Consider the following 18,009-nt stretch of genomic DNA (forward strand, 5'->3'; position numbering starts at 1 on the left):
TTGAGTTTATCGCGAACATACAAACAGACAGACGTGGCGGGTGACTTTGTTTTAAGAAATTTTATCAAGAAACTACTGCCGACGGTGAAAAAGCTGTCTCGAACACCTCTGTCAATTGACGTGTGATGTGTCAGACTTACGTCAGTGACTCAGTGGTGTCAAAATGATCGCCGAAGAAAGCGATCTAAATAGATAATTAAAACATTTTCCAATGATTCCTCTCAATGGTAGTGCCTTTTTAAACATAATGCCAGCAAATTAATAATATGGAGAACGACACTGCGGGGTTTACCCTGCCCCCGGCGCCGGGGGGGTTGTGCTTCGATCGAAACGATTTCGTCAAGGTACACTTCCTTTTTAATCAGTAATAAATTCCACTAGAATGATAATAGTGTTATGATTGTGTCTGGAATTTGTTTGGGATTGTTTCAGACAAATTTTTCCGTGGATAACTTCCTCGCGGACCACCAGAATGTGTCTTCTCTGGAGACTATGCGAGATGATTTGGGCGCTTATTTAAAAGTGCTAAGGCTGGCGATGATAGAGTTAATTAACAAGGACTACGCTAATTTCGTCAATTTGTCGGCGACGCTCATCGGTTTCGACAAAGCCATCACGAAAATTCAGACGCCGCTGACGCAACTCAATGGGGAAGTTTTGGTAGGGATATTGCCTTATCTTAATTGAATTGAGCATGCCATGACGATAAATTAGTACTTAGCAGTATTGTATATGTACTGAATTAGTTAAATTAACATAGAGCTATATTTTTGAGCCTGTTAAACATTGACATTCTTCGATAAATCTAAATTTTATTTTATTATTTTTCAGGGTGTGAAACAATGCCTAGATGATGCCATGAAAGAGCTATCAATGTGGCTCAACCAAAGACATGGTCTACAGAAGAAAAAGCAGCTCTTAAGATACTACAGTCAAACTATCAACAGTTTGACCACCTTGGAAAATATATTACAAGATATTTCCAATAAGAAAACACATGAACAGATAGCATTAGCTGACCGGGCAGCTATGCAGTACAACCAATTGAAGTTTACCATCTCCAAATGTGACAATTTAATCAAATCAGATCAGAAAACACAATTTAACAATATTGGAGGAAAGCTCATACAGCATTTAAATGATCTTTTATTCCAATTCTGGAATGATAGTGATGAAAACAACATGCTTAAAGCATTATTAACACTGGCATCTTTAGATAGAGTTACCGAAACAGAAATGCTTGTAAGAAAGCAGGCAATAGCTCCTTTACTGCAGGACATTATAAGTGAGCCAGCGCTACAACGAAGCAAAGACGGTCTCCAAGGAGTTTACGAAAGAATTCTAGCTTTACTAGATACAAAACTTAAGCTTATCCACTCTGTAATGGAACATTCCAAGATGTCTTTCCTCATTAAGCAGTATAGATTCTTAGTCAATTGTTTTTGGTGCGAGGTAGAGAGTCGGCTGGAAGTTAATTTGGCTTCCATATTTGCGCCTGGCAACCCTAAGATATTCTACAGGAGGTATAATGAGAGTGTTCAGTTTGTGAGGAAGCTGGAGAAGTACTGCGGAGACGTGGATATGGTTAGGCTGCTGCATGAGACAGCGGAGTATAAGAGCTTTCAGAAGAGATGGAACTTGCCTGTGTACTTTCAGATAAGGTTTCAAGAGATTGCAGGTAACTTTCTTTTAAGTGTGTTTGAGTGATGGATATATATTTTCACAGATATTACTACTAATCCCAATAAGACCTAGTTTCCCCTATGAGTTAGAAGGTCAGAATGCTTACCTGTGCTGATTCTTAAAATTAGGTTGCTGACAGAACCCCTAGCAATTCCTTGTAAAAATCTGGTACAAAACTAGGGAGATGATAAGGTTTTTTTTAATAAAAAAATAAGAAAAAAAAATGATAATGTTTGTTACTTATATTAGACAAGCTTCTTTGAATAGTCATTAAATGAACCTTTCATTATCAGGTGGTTTTGAAGCAACTCTACAAAGTACCCCAACAAAACAAGACCAAGATGGTCTGGTGCTAAAAGAGTCCTCCAGCTGCTGGATCGCCCTGCAGCAGTGCTGGTCGGACGGGGTCTACATCGAGGCCCTAGCCCACAAGTTCTGGAAGCTCTCGCTGCAGCTGCTGGCTCGATATTCCACTTGGTGCTGTACCATCTGTACCCAGGTCAGACATGTTTCATTTAACTCTCTTTTTATCCAATATGTAACTATGCAATAAAAATGAAATAATAACGGTCATTGTTTAGACCCTTGTCTACGTCCCTAGACTACCCATTAATATATAATAATATAATTTGAAGAACATTGTTTGATCAAAAAATCAAACTCCCTATTTTTTCGATATCTAGTATGAACTCTAACTCTAACAATATTTTGGTGGTAAAGCCTGACAACAGTTTATTTAACCCTGAGATAGTGTCGCTGCAAACAGCTTACGTATGGCAATAATGTGCGTACGTCATGTATAGTCGGGGTAGTGGACATTGGCTTCATGTTGATACTCGTATAATGTCAAAACATTGCTTACAGAGAATTCGGTTCTTTCAATTTACCTATTCGTCAAAATCTGATTCTAAATATTCAATATTTAAATATTCTTCGTTTTCTAACTCTGACGAAGTCTCATTTTCATCAGATGTTGTGTCGCTTTCAGGACCACCAACCTCGATTATAAAACGTTCAGTCTCCAATTCGATTATAGGATTTTTATCGTCGATCTACATAAACCTTAAATGAAATATTAAAGTTTAAACCAAACAACTAACCAGTTCAATAAAACCGCACTATAAAATGTCAATACCGGTCATGTCAACAACCAACTTTAAAACATTGTTTATTGGAATGCTATGTAATTCTTCGTCCTTTTTAAGCTGTAAGTATTTGATTGCATTCACTACAATTTATTTCGCATCTTTGGTAATTTTTTTTGTCATTTTTGTAATAAAACCGTTTATATTTGAATATATTCGTAGATATTTTCCGTTTGTTTATATCGGTGACATTCGATGACATCCAACGTTCGTTGTCAAAGAGTACTTGTTGCCAGTAAAAGAAATTAGTACCATTGAAAATCCGCAAAATGGCGAGGGTCAAATAAACTGTTGTTAGGCTTTAACTACTGGGAAAAAACCCACCTTTTACCAGTGGTAAAATGTGGGGAAAAAAATCCCAGTAGTTCTCACTGGTAACAACTTGGTGGTAACTAGTGGAAATAACCCATTTTTACTCATTTATTATATAAATGCGGAAGAAGAGACGGAAGCAGAAAACAAAGACATCCAAAAACAAGATGGGTAGATGAAATCCGCTTAACCTTGGGGCCCTACTGGTCCAGAGTTGCAGAAGACTAACTGCAGTGGATAAGGTTGGAGGAGGCCTATGCCAAGAGGCACACCGAACTGCGGGACATTTTGTAGTTAAAAAAAAAAGATAATATCATTTTAAAAACTTTAGAACCCGAGGATCGGAAATAAAAGGCGGAAATAAGCCGAGAATCTCATAGCAAAAGCTGTTTTAACAAGGGGTATAGGGATTTTGTAGAGTCTACATTATAGTTACATACTTATAAAATACAGAAACAAAAATAATATGCTCAAAACGAATGTCGAATATGTTCCACTTCTTTACACGTTCTTCATTCATTTGGCTTTGAAAGCAACAGCCTACTCTTGTTGTTGCAGTGCAAAAATTTAATTTGACATTTTTGTTACAGAAAACTGCAAAATTAGAACCTACAAGTGTAAATAGGACCCTAATAGACAACAGTATTAGCATCTACGTGGACACGCAAACGCTCCTTCAAAGGCTCCCCCAGTTCCTGCAGTCCGTCGAACCAAAAGTACCTTGCCAGAACAAAGACCTACTTCGGCAGAGCTTGAAAACCACAGAGGAGACCCTCCAAGGCACGAGACACAAGATAAAAGAATCGATAGTCAACGAAATGTTCGATTATTTCAACATTCAGTTGAAGCAAGTTAGCGATATACCACGTCTGTATAGGAAAACGAATAGGAGCGTGCCTACGAAACCTTGCACGTATATAGATGTGGTAAGCAGAGAGGTCCACCAGTTCAATGAGAACGGCAGGAAGCGATTAGATAACGCGTTTATGCAGGAAATATTCGAGGCGCTTTTCAATGTTATGACGGAGTCGTAAGTATTCCAGTCTTATAGGTACATTGTTACTGTGTCATTCCTTAAAAAGGATCTTGGCATTTTTATTATCATTTTTTTTCATTTATTTTATTTTTCGTGATAAACTTAGTGTACATACAATTATTAGGGTGCACTTTATTACGTTTTATACAAAGTCGCTGACAAACAAAACAAATGTACGGCCCGCCAAATGCCACAACTTTCCCACAGCCCCCGCCACCATCGACCCTTTAGAAACCTGTACACTCCTTTTTCGAAGATCCTCATATCTGCTGTAGCCCCCACAATTTATAAATCGGTCATAAATGCAGAATCTCAGACAGTTTCCGAAAAAGATGAATAATTCTGGTTTCGAAAGTTACTGAAAGGGATTTTCCTTCACGAAGTGTGCCCACATCTAGTTATAATAGCGTAAGTGCCGTTCGCTGAAAAGTTAATTTCTACGGAATACCTAAATTTGTTTATTTGTGAAGGTTTTCCTCGACTAGACGTTAAATGTTACTTAGAATTACTATGTTAATGAATTACTCAGAATAAGGAAGCATTGACGTCATGTGACTCATTTTACTAGGTACTGAAAGACTGTCTAGTTTTGACAAGCCAATTCGTTAGTAGTAAGAAGATTAGCCCCAGATTCGAATCCCATAAGAGCATATAACTCTGTCATGAGCATGACACTAATTTTCTTTTTATTTATGTAGTATGTTATGTATACAGTGGCGTAGCTAGGGGGGGCGGCGGGGGCGGTCCGCTCCGGGTGTCACCCATTTAGGGGTGACACCCGACCGTGAACATCAGTAGTGCCACCTATAAAAATTCGTAAAATGTAAGCGATGGAGTAAATCCTGAGCTATTTAACATAAATTACAATTACTCTTTTTAAATATATTTTACAATTTTGATTGAATTTTGGGGTGACACCCACAGTTTCCGCACCGGGTGCCACCCATGCTAGCTACGCCACTGTATGTATATGTATGTATAGATGTCGCAATTTAGAAATAGTCGAATGGAACGAATGATGAATGAAAGGAATTACGAATACTTATACCATACATGTAGTCCCTAAATACTCATTATTAATGTGACCAATACATTTTTTCAGATATTACAAGTACGTAGAAGATGTCCTCACATCTGTTCAGAAAACAGAAGAGTCCCTTAGAAGACTGAAGCAAATACGCGAGAAGACTGCTCAACAGAGCAGCGATAGTTCTGGGCCCACTGATGGGGAGAAAATCCGCCTTCAACTCAGTGTGGATGTCGTGTCCTACGGTGCCCTAGCGAGGGCAATGCAGGTGGACGTCAACACAATGCACAAGTATAAAGAACTTAACTCTATGGTCACGGAAGCTGTAAAAAGTATAGATATTAAATGATATGCACATTTATACGCTAATCGTAGATTTTCATTTCATAACCCTTATTTATTTATTTATTTGATAATTTCATATTTATCTTTATGCTTTTGTTTCATTTTAAATTCAAGGAAGTGAGGAAGAAAACTATTTTTTTTAACATAAACATGTATTTGATCAGAATAAAATTGTATGATTTGAAAAAATAGAAACCATTCACTTATCACTTAAAATTATTAACAAGATAAAATCTTACTAATACTATTTGTGTGGAACAAAATATGTTAAGATTGTGTTCGGTTTAGCTTTGTTCATTGTTCGGGGGCTACTCCGTGCCACGCCGGAGCCCGAGGGGTTCTTCCACATGGCCTTTAGCTCCTGCTGCATCTCGTACGGCAGCGCGCTGAACACCTCCTTGTCTACATCGCTGGGACAGTTATCACAGCCTCCTTCTGCAACATCTTTCATAGTGTCTGAGTTGTCAGACATATTGTCTTTAGCTGGACTCGCTCTAGGAGTTAAAGATCTATCTCGAGAATTCAGTCTGAGCTCTGAAACTTTCTCTAACTCTTTAGAGTTCAGTCGTAACTCTCCCACTTTCAGCTTGCTTGGTGATGCTACCTCCCCTTTAGATAAACATCTTTTTTTTGCAATCCAGTTCACTTTTTTGGGCTTCTTAGGCGAGGGTTCCACTTCCGCGTCAGACAAGTCAGTTGTTGTGCTGCTGCTTGGAGAGGGAGCGGAATAGTCCATGGATGAGACAGAGGTGTCACAGTCATTTTGCAAGTTCAGTACAGACTGGACGGATATGTCATTCATAAGGTAGTTGACTATGGAACTCCTTCCTGTCATGCGTTCCTGGAACTTGGTAAATGCCAGCCCTACTAATGTCAAATGGAATGGTTTGGACAAGTCAATGAGTTTGTTAAATAATCTCATAATGATACTTAAGAGTTTCTGCTGCCCTGCTGGAGTGACGGATAATGTGCCATTGGATATTGTGAAGATGGATGGTGAGATCTGACACTGTCTGGATTCCCGGTGACTGCTAAGTCTCTTGGCATCCTTTTTCCGCAGAGTGACTCGGAGCGAGACAGGAATGCGTCCATCCTCCCTAACTAGCACCAGGAGTCTCTGGAGCAGAGCAGAAAATTTTTCTTCCACCTCACTCTTAACACTAACAGTCTTGAAACTGTCCTCCAACCCTATGCTCTGGGGCTTTCCGGACTGCTTCACTGGAGTATTGTCATTCCCTATACTTAGGCTCTTCAATCTGACAGCCATGTCACTGTTAAAATGCTTCTTTAGAAAGTCTAAAGGTACTCCCTGTAAGTCCGCCACTGTAATAATTTTCTGTGTCACAAGTGCTTCTGAAGTCTTTGAACCAATGCTTGGAATGGAGCGTACACTAGGCAGTGAGGACATAAAGCCCTCAGCATGTTCTGGGAACATGGTCGTCTGGTCATTAGGCTTGTGAAGGGGACAGATTAGCTTTGCCAACAGTTTGTTATGTGCAATACCAGCACAAGTTGTGAAACCTAATTCATTGTATATCCTCTGTCTCATTTCATTTGCTATTTGTGATGCTAATTTCAGTCTCATGTGGCACCCGCAAGCGCACTCCGTCATCGGCTCCTCGTATACATGTCCAGGCACAATAATATTGTTCACATCTGCACTTTTTAACTTCTCTTGTACTAACTTTGTGACATCTATAAAGTTTTCGTCCATGCCCAATTTTTCGACGGGACATTTCCAACTGGATAACAGTTCGAATATTTTGTTAGAAGCTGCCCTGTAATTCGTGAGATCTTCTCCGTTGACCAGCTTGATGTCGGGGCACACCTTGAGCGCCTCGTTGACGAGCATGCACTTGTGCACCCCGCAGCGGCGCGCCTCGTAGTTGCTCGTGATCACGAAGTTCTTCTGCTGCACCCCGAGCGGCACCGACCGCAGTTCCGGACAGCGCAGCATCTCTACTTGAGCGTAAAAGCAGTCGATGTCGATGTGTATAATTGTACGCGGGTGCTCGTGCTCGCCCTCGGTGTAACTGGAACTGCTGCAATCCATGATTCTGTGGAGTAACAAGTAGTTTAGTCATAATTTGCATTGTTCCCGACTTAGTAGTACCTGTTGCAATGTAGTTCATTCGACAATGACTAACCTGTCGTCCATGACTTTTACATTGAAAGATGCTGTATATTTTGGAGTATATAAATATCAAAAATTGTTCCGAAATTATTGTTTTTCTTTCATAAAATACTAAATATTGATATTTCCAATGAGACAGTCACGACACATCAACAGACGCAGTGTTGTCAGTGTAAAAAAATACCATTTGGACCGTTTGTGAATTCTACGATTTCCCCCGTATTTTAATCGGAGTTTTAAAATTCAATTTTAGTTATATAAAAGCCAGCATATATTTTATTAAACTTTATACCTTATGTGTATGGTCGATTAGTTCATTGTCGGAGCAAATGCATCATGCGTAAATACTTCAGTTGGATGAATGATTTATACACAAGCTTTTATTTAACCATACCTTCAAAATACCTCTGTAATGACATGACATAAATAGTGATGTGCAATATCAAAAAGAAAAGAATACATTACAAATTATTCGATTGTGGGCTATGAAATAAACTGCCGAATGTTTAATTTTGTGGTTGTTGCATTACATAAAAAAATTTTATAGCTGAATTTGTATAAAGGAACCAGGTTTTATTATTTAGTTCGCAGCTTTTTACAGTTTAAGCTCACCATCAGAAGAATCGATTTCACAAAACGATGATTACTATTCGCTACTTTGTTATGTCAAATTTGCGTATGTTGTGTCTTGTCATTTCTTTCACAAGAAAGTGGGTGTTTTAACAACATTTTGTTAAGCAACTACGCTGTTTAATCATTTGTTAAATAGTAATGTCTGCATCTACGTGAAATACAGCCATGGAGGGGTTACCTACGGGTGACATCCAGGCTAAATACCAAAAGTTGGCAACGGAATATTCAAAGGTATAGGTGTTCCTTACGTCCGAAACACTGTAGTCGGCAATTTGTAAATCTGTTGTTTCCGTTACAGTTGCGAGTTCACGTTAAAGTGTTAAAGAAGGGCGTGCTAGATGAGCAAGCGAAGTCTAACGAGTTGAGGGAGAGTTTGAAGGAGAAAGAGAAAGCACTGAGGAAAGGGGAGTTGGAGATAGATTCACTTACGTTTAGGAATCAGCAGTTAACGCGGCGCGTGTCTGTGTTGCAAGATGAGCTCGAGCTGTTACAGGTCAGTTGGCAAAAGACTCATTCAAGGCCAAACATGTTAATCAAATTTAAATAATCAATTAAAATGAATGCAAACAAGCATACAAGCAAATGTAGCAGATAATTGAAATCTTAATGCAAGCACATTAGTTCTTACTACAAGCAATTGTTTTTTAAAATGCATTTGTTCAGCATTACAAACTATTTGTATTAATTCACAATTAACATTTTTTTTTGTGTCAAGAAAATTGCAGTAGGTACCTATTAGAATTATACAGAAATATTCCGATTGTTGGCATTTATAGAGTAAATCTACAAAGAAGGCAAAGAGTAAAGATGACAAGCCTGCTGCAACCAGCACTGCCCCACCGCTGGACACCGGTATACTTCAGGAAGAGCTCCAGAAGAAGATCATGGAGAATGCACAGTACGCTTCACAGGTAACTGGAGATATACTACTAAAGAAATTTTAACTTAAAATAAAATGACATAAGGTTCAAATTTCTTCAATTTTTTTCTACCTGATATCAACTTCTTCCCGCCATGTACAGATTCATTCATTTTAATTTAAGAGTTTGTTATAGGTGAAGCAGGCGATGGAGGCCCTGATTTTTAAGTATTTCAGCTCATGATTTGACACTATGTCTTGTCCTTACACAATCCTACTAATGTATGTTTAGTGGTTGACTGGTAGAGAATGTCTCAAGGCATTAATTCTGCCTTTTGTAGTTTTTACTTGTTCTTGTGCAATAAAGTTTAAAAAATCCTCAATCAAAGCATGTTGAGTGTATATTCAACTTAATAATATGTCAGTAACCTGTTTAAAATAATTTTACACAGTTCCATCAAAATATTATAAAAAAGAACTGTTTACAGCAGTGGCGGCGCGTCCATATAAGCCGATTCCCACTGGCTTGCCTGTTCTTGGATGTTTGAGCAGAGTTGTAAAGGCAATACATAAGCCAAATTAGGCCCGGCTTGCCTATGGATATGTTTGATGCGCCGCCACTGGTTTACAGTTACAGTTATTTTTGTGATCCTGATAGTTTTATTCTACAGCTAGATTACATTATAAATTCAGAAATAAAGTAAATAGTTTATTACAGAGGCCCCACTGCAAAACTTTGTTTTTGTTAATTCTACTGAATTATTCAGGAATATGGTTGAACTTGAATTGAATGAATACCATATGCCGCTTATCTTTAATGTTATAAAGTGAATCATTCCACATTATCATTAGTGTAAATATAATTTTAGTTTTGATTGCCCCTTCATAAATTTTAAGATAAGCTTCATATGAGATAATATTTTCACATCACAATTTTAAATAACTTATTCAGTAGGTGCATAGTTATGATTATCAATCAATCAATAAGGGTAAAGCTGTTTGTCTTATGTACACTGACCAATTGTTTTAATTTACACACTGATATTAAATATTACGGGTTACTTTTAGGTGCCTTACCGAATGTTAAACTACATGTCCCACAATCTGAAACTTGTTTTGCTTATGATAGTGATTAGTAACTATTGATTACATACATACTTATGTATATATTTTTATTTTGTTAGTATTATTGTTTATCTGATTATAAATCCTATCTTATAGACGTAAAGTCTTCAATTCTGCGCAATGGCGTGAGCCATTAACAAGATCTTATTAATTAATACGTTAATTTACTTATTAGATAATTAATTACGGGTTTATGGTATTTTCTTTGTTTTTTTTTTGGTATTTAATAAACGTCATTAAATTATTTGTGATTTCCAGCTTTCAGACAAAGTATTCGAGCTGTCCCAGCTAAAATCGGCCCTAGACGACTACCAGCGCCACCTGAGCGAGAGTGACAGCCGGTACAAGTGCGAAGTAGCCAAGCTGCGGCACAGGAACCAGGAGCTTCAGTTCGCGTTGGAGGAGGCGCAGAGAGCGAGCGGTACTCCGAACAGGCAGCCTAGCCAGCCAACTTGTAATGGGGACTTTTTGTCTGAGGCTGGCAGCTTGGTAATTACAATTACATAGTCATACGAATGGTTTCTAAGTTTGTTAAATTGTTAAATACATTTAATGACGATATAATCATTATTTTGTTTTATAGATCGGCAGCGAAGACGCGCTTAGCTCCGTGGACGAGCTCAATGCCGTGGAGCAGATCAGCGCGAAGGCGCATGCTACCGAACAGGTGAGCTTCTTTCACCTACTACTTTTTTACCACAATGCCAACTAATCAATTCTATCCTCTTAAGTGCCTACACTCTTGCGCGAATGCACGGTGCGGGTGAATGCCTGTTGAAAAATAGTATGAGCAACGCTGGCGCGGACGCGGGCAACGGATTTTACCCGCGATGGCAACCGCGGGCGTGCACCCGCGTAAGACAGCGGAGGCACACAGTCCTACCTAAGGAATTTAAACCTTTTGCAATTAGAACAAAGTTTAATTTCGATAATTTCGTTCGATTCCAAAACAAAAAAAAACAACGATATTTCCATTGTAAACAAAGCCAAAACTGGGTAAATTTTTTTTTATACCACATCGGTGGCAAACAAGCATACGGCCCGCCTGATGGTAAGCAGTCACCGTAGCCTACACTTTGTTAACTAACTAATTGACTAACTGGGTACAATATTTTGAAATAGTTCAAAATATCAGACAGATGACGATGATGAGGTTCAGATGACGTAGTTTATTATTCCTTTTTCAATCGTTTTGAACAAGCAAGATAAAGTTAGTAAACATCACACTTAAGTTGACTAAAAGCAGTAAGGTTTAAAATGGTATAATATATTTATTCTTCACCTACAGTCAACGGTAAAAATATGGGTGTAGACAACTTACTCAAAAATATGTCCCATAGTTCTTAATTCGCTGACATAAGAGTTATGATTTGTACACCCATATTTTTACCATTGACTGTACACACATTTATTTAATTTAATAACATGATTTGAACTTTAACAGGAAAACCAAAAACTCCGCATGGAATACGAGCTGCTCCAGATGGAAAACGAAAGCCTAAAACTAGAAATTAGCAAACATGTATCAGCATCCCAGAGACGGAGAGGGGACGGTCATGACTCCGGAGACTTCAACTTTTACTCGGAGACCTCAGTGGACGGAGAAGGCAGGGTCACAGGACTACTTGGCAGTATGGAAGTGCCCTTCCTACTTGGACATGAGATACAGACGAGGGAGGATAGGATGAAGACGTACTTTAGGAATAAGATTAGTGAACTGAAAGTTGAGAATGAGCAGTTGAAGAGTAAGACTGAACATTATGTGAAAGAGGTTAGTTTTTTTTAATTTTTTATTAGTTTTTTACGGGTGATTAGAAAATTATTATATTTATTACACGTGTGTTTAAAATTTGATATACGCTTTGATATTAATAAACCGAAACTCGGGTTGGCCGATATCAAACCCTGGGATAAGAGGCAATTTAAATTGTTGATAATGTTTATTTTTAATATGTAATATATTATTATTTGTTAACAGTGTGAGATGCTGAGGACGAGGTTTGAGGAGATGGAGCGTGACAGAGAGACGGACGCGCGGACCATAGAAGACAAACATAAAACTATCAGTAGATTGGTAAGTCTAATATTAAGAAAATAGATTTTTTTACGTGCTAGTCTTTTACACCATTTTTCATATCCAAAAACATCACACACACGCCAACATCATTAGTACGGGCTAACAAATATAAATTTTACTTGAAAGTTACTTTGACGACGTACGCCTACGCGATAATACCCTATTATAATCTTTTTTTTTACGGCATGGCGTTCAAAGGCACTAAATGCTCATATAGACGTTGTAAAAATTCGCATACATATTTCGTTGTTCTTATTATTTTTTATGACGTAAATAGCTTCGTGATGGCGTCTATGCTCACAGTCAATATAAAAATTGTGTTATATCAGGAAGAAGAGCTACATTCCACGTCCCACAACTACGAAGAACAGATGTCCGTTCTGACTGAGCACGTGGCCGGCCTCAACGAGCAGCTCGCGCACCAGCATGACCAGATCGACCAACTCAAGCACCAGATGAGTAGGAGGAAATAGGCCTTTCCGGGACCGTCCTGGGACCATTTCGGGATCGTCCTGAACCCTTCCTAGGATTATATTAGGATCTTATCGGGACTGTTCCGGAATCATTTTTGAAATATCCCGAGACCGTTTTGTAACCTTGTCGGGACCGGTTAAGAAACCTTCCCGAGAGCATCTTGGGGCCTCTCTGGGAAACTTCCCGGGACTATACTGAAAATTTCACGGGACTTGCCGCGATACTTTACGACATGGGATCTTACTGGGACAATGGCAGTCCTAAGGCCTGCCTGGGACCGTTATAGAATCCTCCCTGGACTATCGTGGGATCAGACTTTCTCGGGACCATCTCGGGACGGACCGATCGGGCAAGGCACGCTATCCGAGAGATATTATAGGACACATCTGTTTGGAGTTTAAGTTTACGTTGATAAGAAATTCGAAGCAGAATTGGCTGAGATGTCAGTTGACTAGGAAAAAGAAGTGACTTGGGCAAGGTAAGCTGTTCAATGATAATAGAAATAGGAAAGACTGGTTAGTTATGTCGAATTATATTTATTACACGTGTAATAAATATAATTCTTTCAGGCATTGGATACTTATGGCTCCTTGTAAGGTAAAATCACCTGCAAATATATAACAGCGGCCAAGGTTCCACAAATATTTGAACACCCCTGTATAGTCAAGATGTTAAAGTGCATGTTCGGATATTTTTCAGAAACTTGGCCACTGCAATATATTTAAAAGCGACCAGCACGACCAGATCGACCAACTCAAGCACCAGATGAGTAGGAGGAAATAGGCCTTTCCGGGACCGTCCTGAACCCTTCCTAGGATTATATTAGGATCTTATCGGGACTGTTCCGGAATCATTTTTGAAATATCCCGAGACCGTTTTGTAACCTTGTCGGGACCGTTTAAGAAACCTTCCCGGGAGCATCTTGGGGCCTCTCTGGGAAACTTCCCGGGACTATACTGAAAATTTCACGGGACTTGCCGCGATACTTTACGACATGGGATCTTACTGGGACAATGGCAGTCCTAAGGCCTGCCTGGGACCGTTATAGAATCCTCCCTGGACTATCGTGGGATCAGACTTTCTCGGGACCATCTCGGGACGGACCGATCGGGCAAGGCACGCTATCCGAGAGATATTATAGGACACATCTGTTTGGAGTTTAACTTTACGTTGATAAGAAATTCGAAGCAGAATTGGCTGAGATGTCAGTTGACTAGGAAAAAGAAGTGACTTGGGCAAGGTAAGCTGTTCAATGATAATAGAAATAGGAAAGACTGGTTAGTTATGTCGAATTATATTTATTACACGTGTAATAAATATAATTCTTTCAGGCATTGGATACTTACGGCTCCTTGTAAGGTAAAATCACCTGCAAATATATAACAGCGGCCAAGGTTCCACAAATATTTGAACACCCCTGTATAGTCAAGATGTTAAAGTGCATGTTCAGATATTTTTCAGAAACTTGGCCACTGCAATATATTTAAAAGCGACTGTATGCGCATAGATAGCGTAGACGTTGCTGGTCAACATTTGAAAGGTATGTCAATAAATAGGACCCCTTGTTAAGTTGTGTTCAGAATAATCTAGGCTTGAAGGGCATGGAAAGAGAAATAGGTGTTTTATGATATGATAAACACGCGGTAGAATTCATTTGAGTAAGTGTTTTCTAAGTTTACGCTTATTTTCTACTGTTCAGTGTCAAATAAAATGAAAAACCGGCTAAGTGCGAGTCGGACTCGCACACGAAGCGTTCCGAACCATTACGCAAAAAACGGCAAAAAATATCACGTTTGTTGTATGGGAGCCCCACTTAAATATTTATTATATTTTGTTTTTAGCATTTGTTGTTATAGCGGCAACAGAAATAAATCATCTGTGAAAATTTCAACTGGCTAGCTATCACGGTTCATGAGTTACAGCCTGGTGACAGACAGACGGACAGCGGAGTCTTAGTAATAGGGTCCCGGGTTTTTCCCTCTGGGTACGGAACCCTAAAAATGTTCAATATGTATTTATACTATTAAGCGAGTTTGTTTCGATCTACAGAGTTACTAGGTACCGTCAACACCGAAGTAAAGGATTCGGTCTTTTCGCTCAGACTTGCGAACTAGAAAGAGACGAATGCTTTATCTTGGCGATTTACATTGCCATACTACGGTTCAGTAAGTAATAATGACAATATTTTACCTTTTTTGCTCTTACTCAATAGTGTTCGAAAAAGATAGATACATATATTGTCATTTTTACAAAATGTTGTAGTAAAATGTCCAAAACTTTGTAATAATCATGTATACATTATATAAGTGTAACGTAATATATATATATATTAAGGCATGTATAAATGTAAAAAAAATGTTATAATGAAGTTGAAGTTTATTGTAAAATTATGAGATTGTCTTAAATAATTCGTGGCCCAAAGATGTACGAAATTGGACTTTATTTTCAACTGTATGTGATCTATTTTAGCTTGTTAAATTATACTTGTTCTCAATTATGTAATTATGTTGTATGCTTGCTTATATCTAAATAAAGTCGATATGAAATGCAATCTATTATCGACTTGCTCCAGATAACAATATAGTGTAAGTAGCCAAAACTTTTACCGGATTTCGTCATCACTCTTGCTGTCATGTTTCTATAAAATACGTTTACATACTGTTTCAATACCGGTTACAACATTTTGTCCTTAGGCGCTGTGGAAATACTTGTGGTTTTCCAGAGAAAGGGTCCTTATGGGCATTTTCATTTTAACTTGTACTTTAAAGCGCGTCTTAACTCGTGTTTCAGTAACGTCTAACCATCACATTCCTGACCAAATGTGACATTGACATTGACCGTCAGTTATGCCATTTAGGGTTCTTGCTAAATTGGAAATTCTATAGCGTAAGTATTGAATAACCAATTTAGCGAGGACCCTAAATGGCGCAACAATCGCAAAGCGTGATGGTACACAGTTAAGTGAAAATGCCCTTTATGCTCCATGTGCTTCGTTTTGCCCTTATTCACATGAAGCATAAGGCATGAGGCATGTGGCATTTTGAAAGCCACATTTAAATACCACTAGACGACGAGGGCCTTCTCCGTTCTGCGAGGCCTTACTCTGGGTCTAATTCGTGTCAGTCTGCTAGGTATTCGTTAAATGTGACGTTATCTATGAAAAGGGACCTTATTGTCGATTGCGTTTACGCCATTATTAACAATGCTCCGATATAAATACAATGCCGCGCGACGCTGTACGGCGTAAGCGCCATCGACAATAAGGTCCCTTTTCATAGATAATGCCCCAAATAGGAATATGAAAGCTTTTCATTCAGATATATTTGAAACATAATTATTATGACTGTACTTTATATTTTTCTTATGACTGTACTTTATATCTAATGTTAATCTGATAGGTGAGTTGCAATTCAAAAGATTTTTTTTAGATTTGTGTCAATCATCTAGGCAAATTAGTTATTCATCTCTTTCAGTTTTAAAATGTTGGACAGAGTTAGATAAATGATAATGCCTAATAATAGCAGTCAGATTAATTAAAAGGATTGTATTTGTATTTCCTTTATCCTATTTATCCTCCTGACTCCCCCTTGTCATTATTGCAGTTTTGAATTTGGAACCATATTATATTCCATTGTAATTCAAAATTCCATTTGGATTAAATCCTTTATAAAGGCCTCAGGGACTCAGGAGGTTTAGCTTAACATCAATAATTTTGATGGAAGTCATTTGTAAACTTAATTGTATTTATTAAGACTAGTGACGATTTATATAATAAAGACTGCTATTCTTCATAACAAGTCGTCTTCCGAGTGTATCTTCAATAGAATAAATATGGCGACGTTCTAAAGTGAGGACGCTAATCACTAAGAATTTCGTACATTACCCCCGGTTTTCCTATCTCTATCGTACGCGCATATAATTATATTGCTATCTCGGTCAATGTCACTGTGCGAGCGGGACAGTAGGTAATATAATTATGCACGTGCGATGGAGATCGGAAATGGCGGGCAATGTACTAAATTCTTCTTGCTTAGCGTCCTTTAACAACTAGTTATCCTTATTTTACTAAGAGATTTACTAGATGGCGTGATGTATGCGGGGTCCTACCGTTGCACTAAATAGATGAAACTTTGAAATCTCGATAAAATTATTTAGATTCTAGATGAACTGAATTTGGAGTATATAGGAACGCAAACGGTGTATGGAGAGTTGAAGTCATTATTATATCATCGCAAAGAGATTTTTCAACAAATATAGTATATATGTATAAAATGTAACGTAAGAATAATTCGGTCCCTCAATACCTAATAAAGTATAAATGTGATGAAATTTTATTACTGTAATTATTTATTACATTATGTGTATAAAAGGATATATATACTGTTTACACTGTATTTATGTTATATTGTAAGAATAATTAAATAACGATTAAATAGTTTTGAACAAAACGTGTTTTTTATTTTTTGAGTATTTAAGAGCCCATCAACGTGCACACTAGCCCCACTGCTAAATAATCGTGATTATTTAAATTTAACGACTGGTATTTAAAAAAGGGGGCCGCTACGGACTTTTTTTATGTTGTTGGATTTGTCAATCTATGCGTCCAAAGTTAAAACGGCCGTGTTTTGAGTTCCTAGATCGACGAATCCAGCAACATAAAATCTAGTTTGATGTATTCAAAAGGTACTTAAATACGCAATACAGTCCGTAGCGGCCCCCTTTTTTAAATACCAGTCGTTAAATTTAAATAATCACGATTACTTAGCAGTGGCGCTAGTGTGCACGTTGATGGGCTCTTAATTATTTTTTAAGTATTACTTTATAATTTCGCGAGCTTATTTCAGCCGTCATTAAATATGTCAAATTACATTTTATCAAAGGCAAAACAAAAGGTAAAAAAACATCGATTTGACATTTCATTCATTAATATATTAATATCCGCTGGAAGTTTTGACGTTACGGTGGAACACATAAGACTTAACAGGCATCTGTTCGCCTTTGTACTAATGATGTGTGTTCTTTCATGTTTTATGTTTCTTTTTGTACAATAAAGTATTTTACTACTACTACTACTACTACTACTACTACTGACATAGACAGCATGAAACTGCTAAAATCATAACCCTCTTAAATACTCATATGTCGTGTCGTGAACCTAC

General features: G+C 38.0%; 3 protein-coding genes across 3 annotated transcripts; 2 read left to right on the forward strand and 1 right to left on the reverse strand.

Annotated features, from left to right (window-relative positions):
• Window positions 1-112: 112 nt before the first annotated feature.
• On the forward strand, window positions 113-5,572 carry LOC134799617 (conserved oligomeric Golgi complex subunit 2). The gene is made up of 6 exons (XM_063772056.1): window positions 113-344; window positions 433-660; window positions 832-1,678; window positions 1,977-2,182; window positions 3,731-4,170; window positions 5,279-5,572. The coding sequence occupies exons 1-6, from the start codon at window positions 267-269 to the stop codon at window positions 5,550-5,552; spliced, it is 2,073 nt and encodes a 690-aa protein (XP_063628126.1). The 5' UTR covers window positions 113-266; the 3' UTR covers window positions 5,553-5,572.
• Window positions 5,573-5,713: 141 nt separating this feature from the next.
• Window positions 5,714-7,859, reverse strand: LOC134799618 (DNA polymerase iota). The gene is made up of 2 exons (XM_063772057.1): window positions 7,696-7,859; window positions 5,714-7,605 (listed from the first exon to the last, which is right to left on the reverse strand). The coding sequence occupies exons 1-2, from the start codon at window positions 7,704-7,706 to the stop codon at window positions 5,793-5,795; spliced, it is 1,824 nt and encodes a 607-aa protein (XP_063628127.1). The 5' UTR covers window positions 7,707-7,859; the 3' UTR covers window positions 5,714-5,792.
• Window positions 7,860-8,343: 484 nt separating this feature from the next.
• Window positions 8,344-12,947, forward strand: LOC134799619 (protein phosphatase 1 regulatory subunit 21). The gene is made up of 8 exons (XM_063772058.1): window positions 8,344-8,546; window positions 8,614-8,808; window positions 9,092-9,226; window positions 10,558-10,788; window positions 10,883-10,966; window positions 11,744-12,070; window positions 12,278-12,373; window positions 12,706-12,947. Exons 1-8 carry the CDS (start codon window positions 8,481-8,483, stop codon window positions 12,847-12,849), a joined length of 1,278 nt encoding a protein of 425 aa, XP_063628128.1. The 5' UTR covers window positions 8,344-8,480; the 3' UTR covers window positions 12,850-12,947.
• Window positions 12,948-18,009: the final 5,062 nt, after the last annotated feature.

The sequence above is a fragment of the Cydia splendana genome, chromosome 18 (genome assembly GCF_910591565.1).
Source record: "Cydia splendana chromosome 18, ilCydSple1.2, whole genome shotgun sequence".
In the NCBI taxonomy this organism is placed as follows: domain Eukaryota; kingdom Metazoa; phylum Arthropoda; class Insecta; order Lepidoptera; family Tortricidae; genus Cydia; species Cydia splendana.